This window comes from Pelodiscus sinensis, chromosome 16, assembly GCF_049634645.1.
Source record: "Pelodiscus sinensis isolate JC-2024 chromosome 16, ASM4963464v1, whole genome shotgun sequence".
Lineage (NCBI taxonomy): Eukaryota > Metazoa > Chordata > Testudines > Trionychidae > Pelodiscus > Pelodiscus sinensis.
The window spans coordinates 30,281,780-30,309,024 of record NC_134726.1 but is presented as its reverse complement, the minus strand read 5'-3'; the positions used below and the strand labels follow the sequence as shown (position 1 = coordinate 30,309,024).

Sequence of the window (27,245 nt, the reverse complement as noted above, 5' to 3'; positions counted from 1 at the left end):
ATCAGTGATTCCTCAAGTACCTCCAGCCATCCCAGAGATGATGGAATGCAGGACTCGTGTACAACCCAAGACACAGTATTGCATTTATGACAGATTGAAGGCCAGATCCTCAGATGTGGCAGCAGGGCTGGATTAACTCTTCTGGGGCCTAGTAGACTTAGCAGGGCCCCCTAGGCTCTGGGATGGGGCCAAATTGAGAGTCTCAGTATGTGGGAGGGGGCTGCCAGGGAGTGGGATCTAGGCAGGAGGTTGGGTGCAGGAGAGGGCAGAGAATTAGGTTGCTTACCTGGCACAGCTCCCAGGGAGAATAGTTGGCTCTGCATAGGCCTGCACATGCAGGCACCCACTACCCCCAACTATTTCCATTGGCTTCATTTTCTAGCCAATGGGAGTGGCAGGGGTAGAGCCTGGTGGTGGGCACTGCTAGCAGTGACTTACACGGCTCCAGCCAGGGGGAAGAAGGGGGAAAGCAGTGCATTGATCTTCCACCCCTCCCTGCCATGCAGAGCCAGAACATGAGGGGGTTTGAACGGCTGCATCCCAAGGGGCTGGGCTAAAGCTCCTCCCCGTAGCCTGAGGCCTTATCTGCAGCCCCTAAAGCCACTTTCATAATCTGGTTCTGTGTTGCAGAATAGGAGCCCTTTGCATTTCCCTGACACAGAGCATTCTGAGCAAAGATTGGACCTAAGAGACACATTAGAGCAACTCAAGGCTCCTCAAATCTGCTTTATCTACCATCAGGCACACCCCATTTCCCCAGATCACACCCTTTATAGAGGCAACAAATGAGCATCCCCTTACAACAGGGGAATTATTTGGAGGCTGGAGCCTCTGGGCACAGCAATTATTATGTATCTATGATGCACAAGGAAGCATTACGTCATTTTTAATTTTAGGAACAGAATTTAATTGCATTGGTATAGCAGCCATTGCCACCGTGACTGGTGCATCGATGACAATTTAAAACAGTTTTATGGAATAGTAAGAAGCAGATGCTTAAATTTGATTCTAGTTGATAGAAACAGTAAAAAACAGAAAAAAGCTTTAGATTTGAAAACAACAGGCTGTTTCCATGTGCACTTTAACTGTAACATTCAAATGTAAGTAGAAATGACAAAGGAAAAACACTGCCCTACGACAGAGCATCTGAAAGGTAAAATCTAACAACATGAGGAGCACACGAAGCTGCTCGGCTCACTATACCGCCAGAGGCATGAAGGAAGCCTTGCTCAAACCAGCAATTTCTATTTTTAAACTCGCTGTTGTTTCCGTGTCATGGCATCAATGTGAAGATTGGGCTTTCAGCAGATGCACCACTGACTAGAAACATTCCCTCAGTAATTCATGAATGATAAATCTCGGGCTCAAAGCATCCCTGATTCAGTTGGGTTCTTTTTAATAGAATGCTGCAATTAAAAGGGGACTTTGTCTACAAATATAGTGCTATTAAAATGCAGTTAGATTAGTGGAGGGAAAGATCAGAAAGACTATAAATCATTACTATGGGCAGTAACATAGTTTAAAAGCCTTAATGGACAAATCCTCCCATCATATCAAGTCCAAATAGCTGGGCTGAGTGCAGAGAAGACATTCGGAGACAGTGATAGAAGGAATCCTTCCTCGCTCCCAGGCTGCATTGCTGTATGAGTGCTACTCCAAAGTCACTATTGGTGAGCCCTTTCCTCAGAGGAGAAGAGTTGGTGGTTCTAGATTTTCACAGCCCCTATTCCCACTTCTCAGGAAGGAGAAGGAGAAGGTTCCGCTTCTCCATTGCCCACAAAATGCCTCTTCATGAAGGAGCACATGCAGAGCTTGACTTCAGAACATGCATATTGTGTGAACTCCAAAAATCCCATTACTTGGCACAGCAGAAGGTCTTTGTGGCATCTGGACCCCCCCATGGATGTGGAGGAAAGTATTTTGCTTTTAATTATTATTATGCTGCTTTAAGACTTTGAGGTTCCTATTATTTCAATGGTGGTTTGAGATCCAATGTAGGTCCCATGGGTATAGAATTAACAAGTTCCCAACAACATCCTTGTGGTGTCCCATGAGAGAGATGCTTCGCAGAATGTCCCAAATTGTCAGATTATAGGATTTCCCCCATTTCACTTTTCATATGCAATGCATTTAGGTCAATGAATTAAAATGTACCAATTAGTTCAAAGGCTCTCACTAACAAGTCAATGAATTGAACACATCTAAAGTGGTGACACTGATGGAAGAAAGCCAACATTAGTTTTAAAACTAGATTATACCATTTATAAGGATTCGTGGGCAGAAAGGAAGAAGCACAGCTCATCTATCAGGAGAACAACTGAGAAATGCATATTTCCTCCAAGGCATAGCGACAGAAACCAGGAGGAATATTGCTTAAAACTAATGAGGAAGTGAACTTACCCTATGGCTGTGTCTAGACTGCATCCCTTTTCCGTAAAAGGGATGCAAATTAGACACATCGCAATTGCAAATGAAGCGGGGATTTAAATCCCACCGCTTCATTTGCATAAACATGGCTGCCGCTTTTTTCCGTCTCGGAGCTTTGCCGGAAAAAAGCGCCAGTCTAGACGCAGATCTTTCGGAAATTAAAGCCTTTTCCGAAACATCCCTTATTCCTCTTAAAATAAGGAATAAGGGATCTTTCGGAAAAGGCTTTATTTTCTGAAAGATCCGTGTCTAGACTGGCGCTTTTTTCTGGCAAAGCTCCGAGACGGAAAAAAGCAGCAGCCGTGTTTATGCAAATGAAGCGGGGCGGATTTAAATCCCCGCTTCATTTGCAATTGCGATGTGTCTAATTTGCATCCCTTTTACGGAAAAGGGATGCAGTCTAGACACACCTTATATGTATTTAAAAACATGGATATTGCATTACATGATAACAACTGCACAGCCTCATTAATGTTTGGAAGTCTGCTAGAGAAAACAATTCATACTGTTCTTCTCCTTTGTGACTTACAAACTAATACCCAAGGCATAACACATGATCTGTAAAGCCACCTAAAGGATTTCAAACGAGTGTTTCCTTTGCTACTTTTTTTTAAAAAATGTTGGACTTCAAACATAGAAAGTTTGCTTAGTTTATGTTTCATCTTACATTTTCCCGAAAATGCATACAAAGCTCCTTACAAAGGGTCCTGTGAATTATTCCAAGGATGAGATCGCTCGTATACATACAGAAAATATTTTAGGACCTACACAAGAAACCTTCAGTTTGCTCCTCTCTTTCCTTTATTGATTTTTTGTTGTTGTTCTGCTTGTGCACAGAAACCTACAAAGCACTCTCTCTCACTATCTGGTTCTTTCATGCCATTTTTGGCTAATCCTAATGAATTCTCTTGGGTTTTAACCTCTACTTTCTCCCCCAAGAGACCAAACATCACCAGAACAGTCAGTCCACTGGTCGTTTGCTCAAGACCTTGGATCTGAAGTAGCTCACAAATGTGATTTGAATAGCAATGGAAGATTTAGATGATCTATTACTAATCAGGAACCTTATGAACAGATTTCTATCTTGTACGTACCTGCCCCTCTACTATCCACTTGGAGATGGACGTTTTTCCATCATACCCAGGCCGGAACTGAAGTGTGGCAGAGCGAGGACTGATGTTAGAAATAACCAGATTAGACGGGGCACCAGGGAGTTCTGTAGCAATTAAAAGAAATTAAAAAGCGTAGAAATATTTTGGAATTTAGAGTACAAATGTGCAGATCAACAAGTAGACAGTCAATATTTCAGCAAGTAGTACAGTATGCTAACACTTATAATACAGTAAATAATTTTGCACTGGCGTACGTAATTATATTATTATTATTAATAATGCACCATATGTATCCATGGCACTTTACAGACTAATAAAATGACAGATCTCTGTCTGGAGGACCTTAGACTCTAGATTAACACTATAAAGGCTACATAAGAAAAAGAGGCATGGTCTGGTGGTTAAGGTGGCCTCGAAACCTGAGCTTCATTCCCAGCTCTGCTAGTGAATTGCTGTGTGATTTCGAGTAAGTCATTGAACATTCTGTGATTTAGTTCCCCATTTATAAAATATTTACCTACCTATCTTCCTCTAGAGGAAATGTAAATCCTGGGTAATACCAAAGAGAGACATAATACTGCTGAGTAAATAGCCAACTTCACTGAGATTTTCAAAGCAGATGTAAGCCAGTGTTTCCGCATTTGAGACCTCTTCCCCGGAATCTCACTTTGACAAGAAGCTGTACACTGCCTCGCCCATTTTAGTGGTCGCACTATTGCAATTTGGGCTTTAGGACATGGGACTACTTCTACAAGTTTCCTGCATGCCAACACGTTCCACTTTTGGAAATATTTTTATTTGCATCACATAAATATCCTACAATCCACATGCACTATAGCTCTAATCCTTACAAATGGGAAAAAAGGCTTCCTTTTTAAAAAGCACCCTTTCCCCAAAATGTGTGGGTTTTTTGTTTTTTAAAATAATGATCACTGCTTGACCCACATCTTATGTTACTTTATATATTTATAAAAAGTAGCTATTTAATTACCTTTCCCCCTCATCCCTGAGTCCCTTCTATACTTTGTTAATTATGCTGTACTGTGCCTCAATGCTTTAAAAATAAAGGCATGATTATTATCTTACTCAGGAAGCCAGTGTTTCCTGGAATTTGGCCACACACAGGAGTCAATTTACTTTGAGTCATTCTCTATAGTTTTACCAACCTGGGGGCACGCCAGAGGAAATGGTAGAGGAGGTAACCACCCCAGTCCCTTTTGCTGTCATTGCTGCCACCTCAATAGTGTAGGTGGTGAGAGACGACAGCCCAGTGATTTTGTATTCAAGGGTTGTGTTGGCTAGAGTGCGAGCCAGACGAGATTCATTCCTGTTGTACACCTCCCAGGAGATCTGGTAGCCTAGAAAACAATTACATAGACGTCAAGGAATTATAACAGTGGCGAGTTCTTTGTCTTCCTGCATGATAATCCAGAGGTTCACAAGTGGTGGAGCATTTGCTGCTGGTGGGCTGTTGAGAGTCAGCTGGTCATGTTGCTGACTCTCCGCCAAAGTGGATACCTTTTTACAGAAAGAAAAATGCACTGAATGCATTAAGGCAATTAAAAATACCTTAGTACTTTTCCAATAGTATTTTTCCACATGAGCGATTCCTGCAGATACCACTGGGATATCATGTGACAATGAAGTTGCAAAGAGAAAGGGATGTGGTTTACATAGAAGAGCTTTCTATATGTATGCAGCATGCACAATTAAAAGGTTGAGAAACCCTCAGGAATAATTTTCTTGAAGAGTGGGATTTCGATTTATGAACTCTAAAAAATGAACAGGAAAAGAGACACTGAAAAACTCAAACTCTTCTCACCAGTGAGTAGTTGGAATAGGAGGTGAAAAATCTATGCACAGCTCCCAGGGCTGCTCCTTTTTTAAGCTGAGGATCTAAAAATACTTACAAATCAGATGATAATGATCTTGCAGGAACACAGCTGGACTCTTGGAGAAATGGAAAAACTTTTACTCTCCTTAGCTTCCTGCTGCACGCAACTTTTAGCAAGGTGAATTATTAGTCCGTCCTTTAGAACCTAGTGTAGCCAACCTACTGTCCTAATCCCTACAACCTTGACCCTCCACCCCTTTCTTCTATAGGAAGCAGCCTGTTAAATGTCTCCTTTCTTAGCTCTTTTGAGAGTTCCTGGAAGACAAATGAATATAAAAGTTTCTATAGTCTGATTTGTTCAATTTTGTCCGTGAAGGCTTTTGTTCTCCTCCTCATCTTCCTCACTTGCTCTGCCCCTTGCTACTCCTCTGGTAACTTTATTCTCCCCTGAGCTCTGTTGAACCTTACTGTGTCAGTCTCCAGATAGCTGGCAGAAACGTTTGCTTGTCTGCAGCTTCCCCTTGTGATTTGGCACAGGGCAAAGAATACATGCAGCTCTTGAAATTAAAGGAAATGAATGTGATTCAAATGATTATACAAAAGGAACCCCTCAAACTGTACTGGGCACAAACCGTCAAGAGAAAGGTAGGCCTTCCAACCAGGTGCCTTCCCTACCATCTCTGAACTCAGACTCATGTTGTTATCACTGAAAACAATGTCAGTGATTAATACATAGAAAGTGAAACCACAAAATGTCCAGTGATTTTAACAAGAAGTGTTTATTTCAGAGACACAATGTGATCTAGCAAACTAGGTACTGGAGTGGGAAACAGGAATTCTTCAGTGCTAATCAGTGAATTGAACACTCAGTGCCTGAGTTTCCCTCATCAGTAAAATGGGAATAACAACAACCACCTCCTTACATCTCAGCGGTGTTGTGGGTTTCATTAACTTTCATGAAGCGAGGAGTATTATTTCCCAGAGAGATCATACTTTGTGTAGCAGATGGTCATTGAAAAAATAATAATTAAGAGCAGTAGCGTGTGGGCGAGGTTCTGTGGCTGGCAATGTGTAGGAGAGCAGGCTAGATGATCATGATGGTCCCGTCTGACTGAAGTCTGTAAGTCTGTGAGCATGCAGACTTTGAACATGGGGTCTATTGACCTATTAATGAAGGATAAAGGTCAGCCACAGAGTCAGAGCTAGACTCTCCTCTCTATCTGCGGCCCAGTGGTGGGAGCGTGAGCAGAGTGATCTCATGGGGAGCCTCTTCCTTCCTTGCACGCTGCAGAGGAGGGCAACAGCGCTGCTACAAATAGACCATTATGGTTAGAGAGAGAGAGAGGGTTGGAAGGTGAACCACAAAAACTGTAACTATGTAGGATCCTGCATATTTAGAAGTCTCAGTGCGGTCTCTGTTACTTTAAAAAAAAAAGTAGTCCTGTAGGACTGTAGGGTGTGTCTAGACTATAGGGTTTTGTCAACCAAAATGGACTTTGGTTGACAAAACTATACTTGCGTCTACACTACCGCCAAGTTCTGTCGACATTATGTCGACAGAGCTCGGCAGTTTTGTTGACGGCACTAAACCTCATTCTACGAGGAATAATGTCTTTTGTCGACAGAGTTCTGTCAACAGAAGGTGTTATTGCATCTACACTGTCCTTTGCATCTACACTCTCATGTCGACAAAGCACCTTGCTTTGTCGACAGAACTGGATGTAGTCTAGACACTCTTTGTCGACAGAGGCTTTGTCGACAGTATCTGTCAACAAAGCCTCTATCGACAAAAGCCTGTAGTCTAGATGGACCCTTAGAGACTAACAGATAGAGATAGAGATAAACTCACTTCCTCATTTTTATTAGGCTCTAAGGTGCTACAGGACTAATTATTTTTATGTAGAATCCTGTGACTCAAACCCCCTGCAGAGAAGGCACGCAATCAGTGGCCACTCTTAGCCCAGACGCTGGTAAAGGGTAGTTCACAGATGAGGTTGGGGCCACAGAGAAGTTGCAGGGCAGCCCTGCAATCCTGATTATTGAGGCTGTGTGTGAGGAAGTGGGAATTTCACCCTTAATGCACAAACAAAATAAAATATTTGAAGATAGTTTTCAATTAAAAAAATAAAGAGATTTGCAAGGTTTTCCCTATCCATCCATGTCCAAACAACATGTGACAACATTGTTGTTCTAAGTTAAACAGTGTTAACTTTCCTTTGCTGATTGGCATGTTTAGGAGAATCTTTGGCTAATCACAACATTTTGAGGGTTCACCTCTATACATTTTTATGGGCTGCCCATAACTACTTCAAAGCCCCTACTGTATGTGGAAAGAGACCCTGGTTTGCAGCATGTCAGGCATGTATTATTGATGCTTTTATATACTGAAAAAAGATTCACCTGGAAAAATATCATTTACAATGTCAATGTAGAGCAAAAGCAGAGGCAACATTGAATATGTATGCAGTCCCCTTACTCTAAAGGGGCCTCTGTTTTATTCAGAAAAGACCCTGTTTGCTACAATCCAGACTACAATTCCCATGAGCCCTTGGGAAAAAACAGGAAGGGAGGAGGCTCTCTCCATGTGCTTGAAGAAGAGGCCTAGCAGTCTGGGACTCTGCCTTGGAGTTTTGGAACCAAAGGGGGAGCCAGGCTGCTGCCAAGGACATTGATCCAGTGCAGGGGCTGTTGGAGTGCAGCTACTAGATGCCTGTTGAAACTGGGAGGTAGCAGGCTGCTTTCTATAGGCCCAGCATGAGGCAGTAAGTTTCTGGGCCTTGTTGGAAAAGTGCTGCCTGGGACAGAGCTGCTGTTTAGCCTGGACCAAATCTCCACTACAGCTGCAACATCAGCACGCCCACGCAAGCGTCTGGGACTGAGTCTAGGGGTGTGACACTCTGGGGTGGGGTCACTGGTAGTACAAATGGTAGCTATATAAACTTCAGTTATTGTTATGTGTTTTGTTAAGGCTATTCATTTCTAATTCTATTAATCCCTGTTTATTTAAGTTAAGTAAAGATTGTTTATTTTAAAGTGTTCTATTAGATGTATATGATCTGTAGTTGTTGTTTTGGATCCAGATTATAGCTGGAATGACTGTGTTCCTGGAGGCTCTCAAGGCACACCAGTGAGTGTGTACAAGGCCAGCCAGGTGGAGGCACCGCCATTTTACATTCATTACAAGCAAGGGACTGCAGCAAGGGGGTGGATAGGGCTTTCCCCAACTAAACACCATCACCACTGGGGTGCTCAGGATCTCTGTTAGGTTAAAACATCAGGCGCCCAGGCACACCTGTGAGTGTGACCTGCTCCCCAGTAACCCGGGGAGGAAAAAGGGGGTTACATGTATATTTCAATTCCAATAATAAAACAGTTATATCTAGCCATAGAAAAACAAACCAAAATATATATGCACACACATAAAGCCTACTGAAATCAGGCAAGATTAAAACAAACAAACTCATCAATGAAGGAAAGGGATTCCAAAATGAAGGAAAGGAATTCCAGTATATAGCACTTAAGCATCTATGACTGGCAGATGGGCAGAACTCTGGGACATGTGGCCAGTAAAAAATACTCTCTCTGATTTACAGACATAATCCATGCCGTGGATGTGTGCAGTGGAGTTCAATAGGCCTGAGCAACAATTGTTTCATCTGGTTTGAGTGTAAGCAAGAAGACAAAAGGAGCCACAGTGTTTTCCTTATGCTTTGGCACTAAACCTTCTCCCTGAACTGCTGCCTAACCAAAACTAATGACCAGAGCAGTTTCAGAAATAATTTTCTGTTGAACTGGAATAAATTCTCTACAAGAGACCAGTACATCCAATCACAAACTGTCCATCTGCATCCAAGCACTCATAAATCAGAGTTTACTGAGGGAGAAGAGAAGATACTGAAATTTACAATGAGAGCAACGGGCAGTTTACCAGAACAGGCTGGCTGCCTTGCAATGCTCCCTGTGTTTTCCTCTCATTTCATGTACCAGAATTAAAAAAGAGTCACAGTAAATGATATCAATGAGCAGAAGTGATGAAGCAGAGGGTTTCTAAGCACTTTTAGATCTCTAAGCAGCACTGTATATAGTCCTTGAGCCATTCAAGAAAATGAATTGTCTTGCTGTCCCTTTCTCCCAGCCTTAACACAATGCACACCACTAAAGGGGAAGTCATAAACCTTGCCTGGCGCAGTTTTTTCCTGCCTGTATTTCCTCATAAACAATAGCACTTTTTTAAAAGTCCTTTCCTTCTAAAACAATCTACCCTGTGTGTAAAACAGCCCATCACCTCGCTCCATTGGGTTTCCAAATCATTCTGGGAGGTGGAAGCTTATTTCCAGCATAGGAGTTCTCAAGCAGCAAATGTCTTGTGAACTGCTTTGTAGAGGGCAGATTGCTAATTGCAGTGTTAATTTGGGGGGCATTAGCAAAGCCGCACTGAAACAATTCAATAGTAATAATAATATCACAGATTTGTATAGCACCTCTCACCCCGAAGGAATCCAGAATGCTTTACAACCTTCACATAGTTAGCATGTTATGCTAGTTATTACAGTGATGGCAGCAACAGAAATGACCTATTGAATCAGAATAGTAAACATACAGCCAGGAGTCACTGCCCTGTCCCAATACCTAGGTGCACTCACATCTGGGATAGAGTAGGACAGCTGTTTGAAATAACCCCCACTAACACAGAAGCACTTGTGACAGGAACTAAAGAAGAATCTCATATGCACTTCAAAGGACTAGGGCAATTAGTTAAACTGAACATAGCTACTCACATGGGCAAAAGTGCCTGATTCTTATGAGAGACGATAAGATTGCAGTTGAAAATGATATGGCTAATGTGTTTCTTTACACATTTGATAGTTATACTTCACTTGAATTCATCTAGAAGACTGAATATATGCCACTAGTAAATACCGGAGACAATATTTAGCTTTCAATGTGTCCTCAAAGAATGTCATGGTCCAAAATTTTCTAACATGGGTGCTTAAAGTTAAGCACCTAAAACCCATATTTAGTTTACCAAATAAGTGCCCTTTTATTAAGATGTGCTGAGCTCCCAATGACGTTAGTAGGAGCTGATTGCGTTTAGCAACTCTGATTCAGGTGCTTAATTTTAGAGACCCAGGTTTGAAGATTTGGCTAGATTTATTGAAGTGCTACCGATCTGCTATCTTCAACCATCAGTCTTTGTCCAAAGACCACTGAGTTCAAGGCATGATTTCCAAGAAATGAAATGAAGCATTTTGGTCAAAGCAAAATGTTTCATTGACCCAAAACAGCTAAAAAAAAATCCTTTGCAGAGATGCCATGAATGGTAAAGCGCACCCCTTTAGTAGCACCATCAGGAGCACATGGTGACAGCCCAATTACTCCCACTCTAGCGGGTGCTACAGGGCAACGTCCTGTTAGCAGGGCAGAGTTCAACCCTCCAGCCAAAGGAGAAACAATATCACAGCCTGCATAAATGACATAAACTAGAGATCTGAAGCAAAAGAACAGGGGAAAAAACTATACGCAGCTCCCTTCAGGATATAGGCCTCTCTTATTTCACCCAGCCCAGGGAGCATTATAGTCTACTTCAGTATTTATTGGGTGTCTAGTGCAAGTCTCAGTCTTTTCCCCTCTTTAGCACCAGCCATCCTCCTTCAGCAAGGGCAAGGCTCTAGTGGCTGTCCACCCCCTTCTTGAGGTCAGAATAGCTCAACGGCCTGTTACTTTTGCAGGGCTGCCCCCTTCTGAATGGAGCTCACTCCTTTTAAGTCCTGTTCCAGTGTTGGCATCCTATGCGAAAGCAGAAAGACAGGGCTCCTCTAGCCCAAAGCAGCCTTATCACCAATGCTAGTGTGGGTTTTTTTACTCCATATCGCAGGAGAATTTTGAAGTTTTCGTGGTTTTTTTCAAAATTGGAATAAAGCTAAATTTTGCACATTCAAAATCCTTTGAGAAACAGACCTTCTGTCCTCCACTCATTCTCTAATGCATTACATCTGATGACAGTCTTACCTCTGAGGATAAGTACCATGAACTTTTCCAGGTATGTATTAACCTTGACAGAAAAATGAGTGGCTATTGTCTCAACCAAACTGACATACAGTAGATTGATTTATAGCAGGAAAGGGTGAAGTAGCATGCAAGTGTGAGATCTCTGCTGTTACTATCTCTATATCTTAGGGATTTCTGCATCTGTCTGTCTGTGAGCCCTTTTGTTCAAGAACTCCTCCTAAACTGCAAGAGCTGAAACCACCAACTCTGGTATGCAGCTTCCTCCTATCCTGACTTAAAGCAAGATCAGGGTTTGGTTATACCAGGAAAATGGGATGTGCCTGGAATTCAATTGTTTTCCATACCATGGAAAGGGAGGAAGCTGATCAGAGGGACAGCTATACTGCAGAGTGACCACAGGGGGTCAGTCACACAAGGAAGATAGTGGACAGCTAAGGACAGGGCTCACCATCTTGCCGGCCACCGGTCCAGGTACATGGCCCTCCAACCTCAAACCTTCCCTGGTGGCCCTCGGCTGTAGTGATGGATGAGGTGGGTGGAGGGAAAGCCCCACGAGCCCCACCGCCATGGCCCCTCCCCAGACCACGACCAGCCCTATACTCCCTGAGGAAACACAGCCTGCCTCCCCCAGCATTGCTGGACCATCCAATTTGTCCACCCCCCACCCCCAGCCAGCCTGAGTGGTCCCTCTTCCCCATCCCAAGGTCCAGACAGTGTTGTGCAGCCCCCCATCCCTGCTCCCTGATTTGGGATTAGCGAGTGCCAATGGAACCAGCCTGGGCACACACCTCTCATGCTGATCCAGGACCAAGGAGCTATGGCAGGGCTAGACTGCACAGGTCTCCCCACCCAAACCTCCCCTACCCTGGACCAGCCTGGCCCCCCCAGGGAGAAGCCAGCAGGCAGGGTGTGCAGCCCCCTCCTGCCCTAGGGACAAGCTGGCAGGTGGCATATGCAGTCCCCACCACCCTAGGCAACCTCCGGGGAGAAGCTGGTGGTCACCTTCACCCTCTGTCCTGAGTCCCTCACCTCCTGACCTGAGCTCCCCCTCCTCCTAACCCTCACTCCTGAGCCCCTCCTCACCACCAAATCCCCCGCCCCTTGCTCTGAGCCGCTCCTTAACTCCCCACCCTAACTCCTGCACCCCACATTCCCAGCCTCCTGCTCTGAACCCCCCCCCCACATCCTCAAAGCCCTACCCTCACTCCTGCACCCCCCCCCCCCCCACACCGGCCCCGTGCTCTGAAGGAGCTAGGAAACGCTCGGTAAGTCTTCTAGTAGCCTATATTTAGCAATAATGTTTAATCTTTCTGTCAAATGATCCATAGCCAGACAGCTTGATCTGTGTGTGAAGGATTCTGGTAACTTGTTATTTCATCTTAATTGTAGCCTCTTAGTTGTCAATCAGGATTTTCCAGCTGCAAATTCAGCATCAGGAGGCCCTGATCCTTAGTGCCAAGGGTCAAACAGAGCCTGGCAGAGTTTCAGAAATCTAGTAACACAGGTGGAACACATGTGAGATTTAACAAGCCTGATGCTCAGTGGGGAGTTGATTTCTAATACATTTTCAGTGGCCACAATCAGGGACTGGTGGTAATTGGACCTGTGCCTTCGGTGACATGCCCTAGTTGATATTTCAATTACCTTAAAGAGGAAGTGGGAAGGCTGCATTGTTGGTAGGCAGCTCTCTCTAAATGTTCTATTATCCAACCTTTTTTTCCCCCCTCACTGCAACAATACATTCCCACGCCTTATTTTAAAGGATAACATCTGATACTTGCCTGTAATTATGCCATTTTTCTCTATAGGTTCCTGCCAGCTGACCTTGAGAGAGGTGTCCAGAATCTCAGTGAAACTCAGGTGTCCCACAGCTCCAGGCTCTGGCAATCAGAAAGGGAAATCTGTTAACAGGAGATCCCCATTTACTTTTGATGTGATTCATGCAGCAAGGTTAGCACTGAAGAAATAAAACACTGAGCCAGGGCCAGTGGAACCCAGCAGGAGACATCTGTGAGAACTGCAGGGGAGAGGGGGAATGCAAGGTGTTAAGAATCACTCTGGCTATCATCACAAATTATTTTATCCAGTCCTCATCCACACTGCGCAGAGAACCAAAGAGACTGGCAGCAGGAGATTGACACACAACTTGTTCTCTGTCTCTCTTCTTGGCCTAATCTCATTAGAACAATCAGGCTTGCTGGATCCTGAAAAGCAATTGCGTTTGCTGGTTTCCCTAAATTATCTCACACAGACTACAGCCTCTTCCTGTGCCTTTGCAGGGGCTGAGGTATCAGGTCTTGTATCTGCAGAAACAGCATTAGCAGAAATCCTATCTGGGCAGGGTCTTTTAACTTCGCAAATCAAGGTCAGTTTTATCCAATCAGCACTTGGATAAACTCTTGCAAAACATAAAAAATCTCCAGGAAAATGGTAACTATTCTCTGTAAAATGTATACAACTCTGTGAAACTTTAAAGGATTTTTATGGTGTAGCTCAAGAGCTCTTGAAATGTTCAGTTCCCTGGTGTGCAATGAAAGACTATAAAATGGAATGACTGTCAAGAATACACCATCCTCCCTCAATTTTGATCTTCAAGGAAGACAACCTGACTGATTTTTGATCCAACTTGCATTTCTCTCTTCAGTCGATGCACTGGAAAAGGGAGCTTTTGGCTTATTTTATATTCACTGTGCTTTTTGTTATCTGGATTCCTGCCCAAAAACGCTATCCTCCAGCTCTGCTGACACCAGTTGGCAATTTCTGGGCTGCACATTTGTATTTTATTTCCTCTTCCCTTTCGTGCAGTTTCTCATTGCCTTCCTGCTATGAAAAAAAAAGCTTGCCAATAGGCTGGCTATAGCCACATTTGCAATTGTGCTATCCCAGGTAGGGAAACCTCTGAAGTCATTCTCCAATAGCCAGTAGTCAAAGCATTATAGAAAGAACAGCTACTCCAGTATAAATCTTAGGAATATCTAACAATAGTAAGTATGCAGTATTCAGGAAGAAGTGATAATCGGTATTCCTAGTCTTGATTTCACTCAACCCACAGTGTTACAATCCTATTTTAATTTTGTTGTACAATTGTGAAAAGATGGAACCAGCTAAATTAAGCCATCAAAGGCTGTGTTCACCTAGGATGTCAATTCATGTTTGATCTGCCATTGATTAGTAAACAAATTCTTTTGCAGAATCACCAAGCATTGTTCTAAAGAAAGGCAGAATGTAACCAACTGTTAGCAGAAGTCTGGAAGGTTTATATTCTCTTCGGATTTAAAGTTTGCATCTTCTTTCACCATGCAGATGTATCCAGTGAAATATGAAAGGGAAATTCACACATACAGACCAAGCTCAAGAACCCAAAGCCAGAAGCCACACCCAGGATGTGGTAGTGTGTCCTCTGAAGTCACAGACTGTACAAATATCCTAATGCTGGCTCTCCTTTTGAGCCATTGCAATACCAAAGAAATTATTTTCTGAAGAGTCTTTTAAAAAATCATACCACCTATTCAGTATTTGCCAAATACAATAACTGTTTCTCTTTCCTCCTTGTCTTCCAGCTTTAATGCTTCAGTAAACACATACAAAGTTAAATTATTGGCTCAGATTCCTGGTGGTTATAATTCTGTTTCAGTGATCTGCTAACATTTAAAAGTTCTAGCAGCAGGTAATCTGCTCTTTGAGCACAGAGATATCACACTTTCTAGCACCCAGGGGAGATGGACTATGAAGGAGAAAATCTTTGGATAAGTAGATATGTTTCTTTTATGTCCTTTCAACACTTTCTCACGGACAATTGGTCCAGCATTTGAAAACTTACTTCTTGAACTCTTATGCTGCCCGTAACAAGGCTCTTTTTTGCAGGAACAATGACTAGCCTAACCAAAGGTTATTAAAACAAAACACTATTTCAAAAACCACCAGATAACCTGGATACATTAAGCAATTTTTTCTAACTTACTTTTATATTTTGGGTTGTCAGAACAGCATTCAGTGAGGGAAAGGGGATTAAAAGCACTGCCCAGAGCTAAGATTAGAGAAGACAGACGATTGTGTAAACCTCCTTCAGATAGCTTTGCGACTGCAATTTAATCTTGACCTGCAGTAACTCCTCCTGGCCCCTGCAGGCATATCAATCCTAAACCTCTCTTGAGCGGACACTTCCACATGAACCAAATTGGGCTAAAATGTGTGAGGTTTTGAGATGCAGCGAATAATCTCTGTACTGAACTTCCAGACTCATTCTCAATCCTTGGTGCAGATTTGAGCTGGATTTGGCAGACAGGCTCAGAATAATGATCTCACCTTTCAAATACTTGAATAAAAAAAAAATGCATAAAACATATCTAGCATGCAAATAAGCAATTACATTTTCAATGTGCTTCCAGGCAATGATCATATCTGATGTCTAAATTTAGGCTCCTAAATCCATATTTGGGTATGTAAATATTTAAATTTATAGCGGCCTGATTTTCATTGACTTCAGTGTGTGCTACAGATGAAAATCAGATCTCTTTCTTTTATCTGACTAAATATGGATTTAGGAACCTTGTCTTCGGAAGCCAGGTTTGAAAATTTTGACCATCACTTTTAGCAGAACCATTTTCAGGCACTGCCGGAGAATGCTGGCTGGACTTTGCTATACTCACTGTCTTCATGAGTGCACAACAGCTGTGGTGGGCTTCGTGGTCCATCCCCTGGGGTAGTGAAACAAAGCACTGATGTGTAATAAGCAGTGAATTTCTTCAAGTTGGTAATGCAGCCACTGTGAACTCCATGAAAATCAGGAGCAATGGTGACCACAGTCACAGATTCTGGTTCAGCCACTGGCCATGCCAGGAGCTGGAAGAGAGAAAATGTAAATACAGATTAACGCTCATTAAAAGTTGTTTCTACTCACAATACTTGCAAACGCTATCATTATGCAACGTGAAACAATGCTGCTTCTGAGTTCACTAGATGAGCTTGTATGTTAAGATCAACTCACGACAGAAAATAACAAGCATGTTTTAAAAATAAATGGCCATAGTTTTTCCAAGTTGGGGGCCAAATGTTAGGTTCCTCTATCCATATTTAAGTACGTAAAGCGAGCTATTTTTCAGACTCATAGACTTTAAGGTCAGAAGAGACCACCATGATCATTTAGTGTGACCTTCTGCAGATTACTGGTCACAGAACAACATCCACCAACTCCTGTACTAGACCCATAAACTCTGGGTGTATGTCTACACTTGCTCCCTATCCTGAGATGCTAATGAAGCGCAGGATTTAAATATCTCACCCTTAATTAGCATAATCACGTCCAGGCGCCATTTTGAAATAGTGGTATTTCGAAATAAAATGCCCCGTGTAGCAGCGTTATTTCAAGAGAAAACCCTTCTCTCGAAATAACTGTTACTCCTTATTTTATTTAAATATTTAAATCCCGCGCTTCATTAGCAATTTCGGTACACTACATTTGCATCCCTATCTCGAGATAAGGAGCAAGGGTAGACGTACCCTGGCTGAGTTACTGAAGTTCTTAAATCATGTTTCGTGTTACAGAGAATTCACCATTTACACTAGTTTAAACCTGCAAGTGACCCATACCCCATGCTGCAGAGAAAGGTGAACCCGGCTGCCCAGGGTCTCTGCCAATCTAATCGATAGGAAAATTCCTTCCTGACCCTAAGTAGGGCAATCAGTTAGACTCTGAGCATATGGGCAAGAACCACCAGGCAGATACCTCTGAAAGAATTCTCTGTAGTAACTCAGAGCCCTCCCCATCTTGTGTCCTGTCTCTGGCCGCAGGGGATTTTTGCCACTGGCAGTCACCCGTGGGCTTCATGCCATCATAGGCAGTCCCATCATACTATCCCTTCCATAAATTTGCCAAGCTTACTCTTGAAGTTGGTGAGGTTTTTTGCCTCACTGCTCTGCTTGGGAGGCTGTTCCACAATTTCACTCTTCTGATGGTTGGAAACATTTGCTAATTTTGAGCCTAAACTTCTTAATGGCCAATTTTCTTATGCCCACATAAGCACTCAATGCAAATAACTCTTCTCCCACCCAGATATTTATCACTCTGATGTATTTGTAGGGAGCAGTTATATCTCCCCTCAGCCTTCTTTTGGTTTGGTTAAACAAGCCAAGCTCTTTGAGTGTCTTCTCATAAGGTAGGTTTCCCATTCTTTGGATTATCCTACTTGCCCTTCTAGGCCCCTCTTCTAGCTTGAATTCTTCTTTTTTAAACATGCGAGATCAGAATTGCACATGGTATTCCAGATGGGGGCTCACCAGTGCCTTGTATAATGATACTAATATGTCTTTGTCTCTACTGGATATATCTCACCTAATGCATGCTAGGACTTCATTAGCCCTTTTCACATAGGTACGCAGCACTTGTGACCACCATTTGACCTCTCTGAATGTTTGGGTACTCAGCTCTTTCTAAAATGAGGACACTTATAGTCAAGTGCCTTTGGGCACGTCTGCACTACAGAGTTATTTTGCAATAACTCACATTATTTTTAAACAACAAGGTGAGTATCCACACAGCAAGCACGTTATTTTGAAATGATTTTGAAATAATGGGCTTCTTATTCTGAAATAAACCCTCATTTCATGAGGAATAATGTCTCTTTTGAAATAGTTATTTCCAAATAGGGTGAGTGTGGACAGCACAGTTGTGCTTATTTTGAAATAATTGGCCTCCAGGGCTTCTCACAGCTGCCTTGGTGGCCACTCTGTCCACACCCCTCAAAACTCTATAGTTTCCCTTCTCCTGTAGCCTTTAAAGATACAAGCAGAAGGGAAAGGGCTTGTGCCATGACACAGGCTCTGCTCGCATCATGCCATACAACAACACCGGCCTCAGCATTCCCTGCTGCCATGAGCGACCCCAGTGCTCCCTCCAACCCCCCCACATCTGCAAGCACACCAGCAGCCACCTCAGAAGCTCCTGTCTATGGGCGGAAGAGGGCCCCATCCTGGACTGGTGCAGAGATTGTGGATCTCATAGAGGTCTGGGGTGAGGAGTTGAATCTCCAGGATCTTTGCACGAGGTGTAAGAATGCAGACAATTACAGCTGGATGGCTGCAAGCCTGGCCCAGAAGGGGCACACTCACACCCAGGAGCAGGTGCGGATTAAAATAAAAGAAATGTGCGCCAGTGGCCATCCTCCAGCATCTGCTCCCCTCCAAGTCCCTCCAGCATTCACTCCCACCCATCTCCTGGCTTCTCCTCCTAGCTCTCCCCTGGGGCCACCGAGAGCTGCGCACATGAGGTGGTGAGGCCTCTTAGGCAACCGAAGTATCCCAAAATGCCCGAGGCAGGCGCCAGTCCAAGCCCCATCCCTGAGCCCCTCTGTCCCCCTCCTTCTCCCTCTCCACAACTGGGTTCTTTCACCAGTCCCTTCCCAGTTATATATTTCACCAATAAAAATCACTGAGTTAATTGTTCCAAAACAAAAAGTCTGGTTTATTTTATCTGCAGGGGAGTGGGGAAAGGAGGTGTGGGGGAGGAAAAGCACGGCGGAGCAATGCAGAGGCCCCTTTTGGGGAAGCCTGGGGAAGCCTCACAGCTGACCTTAGCTGAAACTCTCCCTCAAGGCCTCCCAGATGTGCACAGCCCCCAGATGGGCTTGCCTATGGCAGCCGTGTGTGGCTGTTCAAAAGCCCTGGCAAGCTGCTCTGCCTCTGCCCCCCACTCTGGTAGGAAAATCTCCCTTTTATTCTCACACAAATTGTGGAGAATACAGCAGGTTGCCACCACCTGGGGGATGTTTCAGTCGCCAAGGCTGAGGCGGGTAAGGATGCACCAGAATCTCCCTTTGAGGTGGCCAAAGGCACCCTCCACAACAATGCAGCACCCGCTGAGCCTGGTGTTGTACTGTTCTTTGGTGGGGTCCAGGTAGACCATGAAGGGCTTCATTAGCCACAGGAGCAAGGGGTAGGCTGCATCACCCATGATGCAGATGGGCATGTCCATGTCCCTGATGATGCGGTCGGGGGAAAAAGTGCCAGTGTGAATCCTCTGGAAAAGGCTTGAGTTCTAGTATATGTGGATGGCATGCGCCTTCCCCAACCACCCAACGTTAATGTCTGTGAAGCAGTCCTGGTGATCCACGAGGGTCTGCAGGACCATGGAAAAGTATGCCTTCCTATTTATATACTCAGAGGCCCAGTGGCTGGGGACCAGGATGGGGATGGGGATATGGGTGTCTCCTCCTCCCCCGCAGTTGGGGAAGCCTATGGAGGCAAAGCCAGCAACGATGGGGTCAACATCGCCCAGGGTGATGACCTTCCACAGCAGGATGACATTGATAGCTCTCACCACCTGTAAAAACATAGGAAAACAGATTCACAGGGTTGCAGGAGCCCTTGGGAGGTCCCTGAGCCCCAGTCCCTTCCCACAGCAGGAACAACCCCAACTACCCCATCCCCAGCAGGGCTTTGTGAAGCTGGGACTGCAAAACCCCTTGGGATGGACATTCCACCCCCCACACCCTTAGGGAAGCTATTGCAGTAGTTCACAACCCTCCTGGGACACTAGCAAGAGAGTCATACCTCCATGAGCACGGCCCCGACGGTCAGTCTCCTGATGCTGAACAGGTTCCTGATGGAGCGGCAGCTGTCTGGCATGGCAAGCTTCCAGAGGGTGATTCTGACTCACTTCTGGAGGGGATGGCAGGTTGTATGTGGATGTTCCATCACCAGAGGGCAGGTGCAAGCCACTCAGAGTTCCATGAAGGTGTCCTTCTGCATGCAGAAGTTCTGGAGCCACTGCTGGTCGTTCCACCGCTCCAAAATGATCTGGTCCCACCAGTTGCCAGAAGTGGCAGCGCATGGCATGCTGGGCAGAATGGAGGGAACTATGGGGTGGGAGGAGCACCCGGGCCGGGGTGAGAAGGTGCCCCAGTCTAAGCTGGCCATCTTGGTCCTGCAGTGCCATGAGGATGCCCTGCATTAATTATATTAATTGCACCAGGAAGTGCAGCAGGAGGTCTTGAGACTGATACTACTGTGCAGTAGGTCCAGCTCCATGGTAGGAGTGCTGTAGCATCCATAAGGGTAACCAGAAAATGCGGTGTAATGTTTGCTCTCCATCAAGGAGGGTGGCAATAGAGAAGGGTCTGAGACATGGCTGAAGAGGGGAGCCTTTAAGCACAAGTCTCTGATAGCTTCAGGCAGCGGCTCCAGGAGGTGATTGCTCTCCTGATGCCCTGACGAGGGGGACTTTAAATGTGATTCAGCCTCCAATCAGTGTGGACAGGCTATTTCAATATAGATCTGTGCTATTTCAATGGGGATTTGTAGTGTGAACATATTATTTCAAAATAGTTATTTCAAAATAATTTATTTTGAAATAACCTTGTAGTGTAGCCCTAGAGATTTGTTTAAGAAAAGATCTATAAAGTGCCAGCGAAAGACCTAATGGTTGGAACCTTGACTATATGATGTGGTGGATGTAAATGTGGCAGAAACATTGTGCCCATGCCCAACAATTCAGAATTCCCATGAGAAACAAGAACTATAAAACTGATGCAATCTAGTGGAATTTAAAAGAAATCCAAGCAAATAGGGTTTTGACAGTTTCAATAAAGCTGTTGATAGTTGTAGCAGGCTTTTAGTCATTTTATACAGTTGCTAAGGAATGTGCAGCTTACAGAATAAATAGCTATGCAACGAAAGTCTTCAACATCGCTGGACTGAGAGTTGGAATTAAGTATGTTAAGTGCTTCTGATCGAAACAAAAAAGCAAATGTAAAATATGGGAAACTGGAAAAAAATGTAGGGTGAAATCCTGATCACAGTAAAGTGAGAGGGAATTTTGCCTTAGTGTAGACAGAAATAAAGTGGTTAATTTTCCAAAAGCATAAAGGCCCTTTATGTACCGGGTTCCTATTGACTGGACAAATTATTCTCTAATTTATTTATGCCTTTAAAAATCTCAGATTTAGCATCAAAAGAATTAGGATTTGGAACTGATCGAATGTTCCTGTCCTCTAACTGAGAACTAACATAGTCAGCAGATATATGTTAGCAGTGGCGCAACTCATTTAATTTAACATAAGCTTCCTTCTGATGTAAGACACTGTCACTGATGATATACAGCAGAGCTCCAGAGAAGCACAGAATTCCCCAATCTTGACACCAATGAAGTTACATAACAAGAAATTTAAAATGCCTTGATCCAAACTTTGTTTGACTTACCTTGTATCCCTGATTGATACCATTGATAAATTGCTGTGGTGGAGGAGTCCATAGGAACTGGATTGTCGTGGAGTTCACGGCTACAGCTTGTACATTCTGAGGTGGTGCTGTGGGCACTGTTAAAAGTCATCAGGGAAAACAGATTAAAGGTGGAGGAATGATGGGAGGAGAAGAAAAGGTGAATTTAGAAGCCTTTAGCTACCATTCAAGTTTCACAGGAAATAACAACAGTGCTGAGAAAAGGGATGTGTGATTTATGATTTTGGTGCCCAGCAGCGACTTAAAGAGAAAGGTAATTGGGTAATTTCTCATTTTCTATTGGAGATTCCTTTAATGGGTAAAGGGAAGGGATGAAATAGTTCTTGTGGCTTATTATTCCATTGATGAGCTTCTTCTAGAAACTTGAGACAGAACCTTCGGTGATGATAGGTGAATACATCTCTTTCAATTATCCATGGCTATAAGGGCAAATCAATGGTTTCACCAAGAAATTCCTTAAATCCTTTAAAATCAAACAGGCCCTCTCAGCAGACAGACAAAGATACATTGTAAACATATAGGAATGCTAATTGAGGAATCATATTATGGTGACTGCATCTGTTTATCGTTTACTGTTCTGAAACAGAATCTCCCGTGGCATATATATTATCCCCCGGAATAAAGGATTTTTTTTCTCATTTTCTTTTTCCATCCTATTATGATATTCTTCATACAGTGCATACATATTCAACCAAGATGTGCCAAACCCTCTGAAAGTCAGAAAAAATAATATGTATTAGAAATAATATGTTTTCAGAGAACTATCCATTGGTGGCCATGTTTATTTATATTCCTTAAAGGGAGGAAATTCCCATCAGTGTTTCTGAAGCTTTAAAAGTACTATTTTCAATACATTCAAATGAGTATTTTTTAATGAAAATTAAAACTGAGTCTGGGAAATATTCCTAATTCTCATGAAGTCCAATGAAAGTTGTGACTGCTCCCTGCCTTTCAAAATCAGAGCATAAGCTTTTAAAACTTCAAATTCACTAAGTGGAAATAAAAGCATTAGTGGAAAACGACCCATCCCAAACTAATAAAACTCAGTTGACCATAAGGGAGCAGATCCTCGGCAGGTACACATAGTCCCAGCTGCATAGAAGCCAGAAGAGCTATGATAAATTTATGGTAGCCGCGGATCTCCTCCAATGAACCTTACAAAAGAAAAACATGGTATAAAGCAAGAATTTGGGGAAAGACATTATAAACTACTCAATCATGCATCGCTCTTCTGTTTAGTCTAAAAAAACTCCCTGATAAATTTCTGTAACATGTTTGTTACTTTTTTCACCCTTCTATATGCACCATAAAAATATGTTATTACTCATTAACCAGAATACTATGTCCTTAAACTGACTTCTAATGTCATTACTCATGGATTATACATAATCAGCAAGTTCAGTCACAATGTATGCAGAGGTGCTCTAAATTACCTTGGGAAGTAGAATATTAGAATCCTCAGTATACATTATAAGGCTTACAATGTTATCTCTGCTATATGAAGTTCTTATGGCTTAGAGATTCATGTGAATATTTTGATAGCATTACAATTGTATAATACATTGCTTAGGAAATATTATCCCACATAAACAAACCTCTTCTTATCAAAGATCTGTGTATTTGTGATCTGTGTATAGTCCTATTCATAGCTTCCCTGTGTAGTGTTTTGTATATTTGATGGTTCACATTAGAAAAGCTTTTTTTTTATTAAAATCCCTACTTTCCTGTATATTTCTTTATTATTTTTATAACAATATATTTGTCAGAGATTTCCTATTATAGGAGAGAAGTGTTTTAAACATATTTTATGCTTAGTTTGATATTAGAAAGCTATGATCAGCGCTCTCTCTCACTACACACGCACACACAATTTTTCTCTCTAAAATTCCATCACTTGTTTCTTTAAATTAGAAATACTACAAGGAATAAGTCTGTTGTTCACACAGTACAATGAATACATGCAAAGATGACTGAATATCATTATGCAGGATATATGATAGTTAAATATCAAGCCATTCCTAATAGTACATACCTACAAAAGCTGTTGTAAAATATTTTCTATACCCTGCACATTGCCTTCCTAGGGTATGTCTACACTACAAAGTTAATTCGAACTAACAGACGTTAGTAGTTCGAATTAACAGACGTTAGTTCGAATTAACTTTGATAGGCGCCACACATACAAACCGCTAGTTCGAACTTAATTCGAACTATCAGAGCGCTTAATTCGAACTAGGTAAACCTCATTCTACGAGGACTAACACCTAGTTCAAATTAAGTAGTTCGAATTAAGGGCTGTGTAGCCACTTAATTCAAACTAGTGGGAGGCTAGCCCTCCCCAGCTTTCCCTGGTGGCCACTCTGGGCACCACCAGGGAAACTCTTCTGCCCCCCTCCCGGCCCCGGACCCCTTAAAGGGGCATGGTCTGGCTACAGTGTCCATGCCAGGTGCAAGCCTGCCAGCACCCAGCCAGCAGACCCTGCACCTGGCACGTCACGAACCAGCCACCCGCTGCCACCCAGCCCTCCGCCTCTTCCCGGGACCAGGCTGGCGGCTCCCAGGAGCCTGCCCGAGGCTGTAAGAGGCGGGCGCCCGCCTGGTCTAGTGCGGAGATCGTGGACCTCATCCACGACCTCCGCACTAGGCACAGGAAAGTGGCTGTCTAGGGCAGGATAGCTGCCAGCCTGGCCACCCAGGAGCAGGTTTGCATGAAAATCAAGGTGGTCCAGTGAGACCCCCGACCCTGAGCCCTGCGCTTAGAACGGCCGTACTGGGTCAGACCAAAGGTCCATTTAGCCCAGTAGCCTGTCTGCTGACAGCGGCCAACACCAGCTACCCCGGAGGGGATGGACCGAAGACAATAACCAAGCCATTTGTCTCATGCCATCCATCTCCAGCCTTCCAAAACAGAGGCCAGGGACACCATTTCTATCCCCTGGCTAATAGCACAGTTGGGAAGTTTTCCTAATGTCCACCTAAATCTCCCTTGCTGCAATTTAAGCCCATTGCTTCTTGTCCTATCATCAGATGCCAAGGAGAAAAGGAAGTTACTCACTTCGTGCAGTAACGATCGTTCTTCGAGGTGTGTCCCCGTGGGTGCTCCACTTCTGGTGTCGGGCTGGTCCCGGCGCCGCAAATCGGAGCTTTACAGAGCTGTGTGTGTGGTCGGGCAGCGCGCGTGCACTCTCGTTTCGCGCCTTTCATCTACCGCGCGCTGCCCGGCTCCCGCCAGTTCGTCTCACCGCCTATCTGAAAGACAGAAAGACAAGATTCCGAAGCAGGGAGGAGGGCGGGTCGTGGAGCACCCACGGGGACACACCTCGAAGAACGATCGTTACTGCACGAAGTGAGTAACTTCCTTTTCTTCTTCGGGTAGTCCCCGTGGGTGCTCCACTTCTGGTGACTCCGAAGCAGTAATCTCGGCTAAACGTGTGTTTCGGAATCGGTATTCTGAGCAGCAGGCAACACTGCCAAGGCTACTGCTGAGTCAGAGGCGAAGTGCTGAACAATTGCATAATGTCTTGAGAAGGTAGAATTTGAAGACCAAGTCGCAGCACGGCAGATGTCACGAAGAGGGACACCTTTCACGAAAGCTGTAGACGCAGCAACTGCTCGTGTTGAGTGAGCTCTAGGTTGCGAGGTGAGAGACTTCTTACGAATAGTATAGCACGTCGTAATACAAGAGACAACCAGTTTGGAAATGCGCTGGGCGGATAAGAACTTGCCCCTAGAAGGCCCCGATGTTGAAATGAAGAGGCGGTCTGTCTTACGTAAAGCACGGGTTCTGTCTATATAGAAAGCCAGAGCTCTACGGACATCAAGCGTATGCAGGAGAGCGTCTCGCTGAGATGCATGCGGTTTTGGGTAGAAACATGGCAGAACGATTGGTTCGTTTATGTGAAATTCCGAACAGACTTTAGGTAGAAAGGCTGGATGAGACCTCAGTATCACTGATTCCGGGTTGAAGACTGTATAGGGAGGTGTTGACATTAGTGCGGATAACTCGCTCACCCTGCGTGCTGATGTTATGGCCAGAAGAAAGAGTACCTTCATTGTAAGCATCGGTAGTGGTACCGTGGCCAACGGTTCAAACGGTGGCCTAGTGAGGACATCAAGTACCAGGTCAAGACTCCATGCAGGTGGCGGAGGCCTCCGTGGTGGGTTGAGGTTAGCCAATCCTCTGAGAAATCTAGCCATCATGGGGTGAGAAAAAACTGACTTGCCTTCAACGGGGTAGTGAAAGGCAGCTATCGCCGCTATATGGACCTTAAGTGATGAAATGGCTAGTCCGGTTGCCTGCAGCTGGAGGACATAGTCCAATAATACATGCATCGGCGAAAGCAAGGGATCCAGGAGTTTAGGAGCACACCATCGTACAAATCTGGACCACTTTGACAGGTAAGTTTTCCTGGTGGAATCTCTCCTGCTGTGCAGGAGAACACGCTTCACCTGGTCCGAACAAAGATTCTCGGACTCGCTGAACCATGTACCATCCATGCAGTGAGGTGCAGAGTATCCAGCTTTGGGTGACGCAGGGAGCCTCTCTGTTGTGTCAGCAAGTCCGGTAGGCAAGGTAGTCGGCGCGGTGCTCGTACAGAGAGCTGCCGAAGGGTCGAGTACCATGGCTGCCTGGGCCATGCTGGGGCTATAAGTATCACTCGGGCCCTGTCCATCACAATCTTCTCGAGTACTCTGGGAATGAGTACAACAGGGGGGAATGCATACAAGAGTGATGTGCCCCAGTGAAGGAGGAATGCGTCTCCCAGAGAGTGAGGTCCCACTCCCGCTCTGGAACAGTAAGCTGTGCATTTCGCGTTGGCATGTGTTGCGAAGAGATCTATCACCGGAAACCCCCACTGATGGAAGAGAGTTAAGATGACATCTGTGCGGATCACCCACTCGTGGTCCTGGGGGAAATACCTGCTCAGTGCATCCGCTGTGGTATTGCTCACACCCGGTAAGTATGACGCGACTATAGAGATGTTGTTTCGAATGCACCATTTCCAGAGGCGGATCGCCTCTGCGCAAAGTGAACGGGATCGGGCACCCCCCTGTCTGTTTATGTAGTACATTGCCACTACATTGTCCGTGAGAATTCTGGTGACAGTACCTCTCATGTATACCTTGAAGTGTTTGCAGGCATGAAACACGGCCCGAAGCTCGAGAAGATTGATATGGAGCATCATCTCCATCGTGGACCAACGACCCTGAACTGTTTTTGTGCCCATGTGGGCACCCCAGCCGATGAGAGAAGCGTCTGTGGTTATCTCTCGTGACGGTTGTGGTGCATGGAAGGGGACTCCTGACAGCATGTTCTTGTGATTCGTCCACCATACTAGGGAGTCCTTGACATGTACTGGAAGTACCACAGTCTTGCGGATGCTGTGGTCCATAGGCTTGTAAACCGTGCTTAGCCAATGCTGCAGACACCTGAGGTGTAGCCTTGAATGGCGCACTATGATTGTTGTGGAAGCCATATGTCCCAGAAGCTGTAGACACACGCGTACCGGGAGCATTGGAGCTTGCAAGACTGTTTTTATCAGGTCTTGCATTACTTGAAAACGCTCGAGTGGAAGGTGGACTCTTTCCGACTGGGAGTCGAGACGCGCTCCTATGAAGTTTAAAATCTG

At 44.4% G+C, this 27,245-nt stretch overlaps 1 protein-coding gene across 14 annotated transcripts in view; it reads right to left on the bottom strand.

The window, feature by feature from the left end:
- The window catches only part of SDK1 (sidekick cell adhesion molecule 1), an 855,588-nt gene that overhangs the window by 148,113 nt on the left and 680,230 nt on the right, over positions 1-27,245 (bottom strand). For 13 of the 14 annotated variants that reach the window (XM_075899629.1, XM_075899627.1, XM_075899628.1 and 10 more), the window contains 5 exons: positions 21,577-21,692; positions 16,032-16,224; positions 13,164-13,262; positions 4,706-4,897; positions 3,522-3,643 (listed from right to left, as the gene is read on the bottom strand). In XM_075899629.1, the coding sequence (XP_075755744.1) occupies positions 3,522-3,643; positions 4,706-4,897; positions 13,164-13,262; positions 16,032-16,224; positions 21,577-21,692 (722 nt within the window). Of the gene's footprint in view, positions 1-3,521; positions 3,644-4,705; positions 4,898-5,449; positions 6,184-13,163; positions 13,263-16,031; positions 16,225-21,576; positions 21,693-27,245 lie in introns of those variants that run through there. The other variant, XM_075899637.1, reaches the window with a different exon arrangement.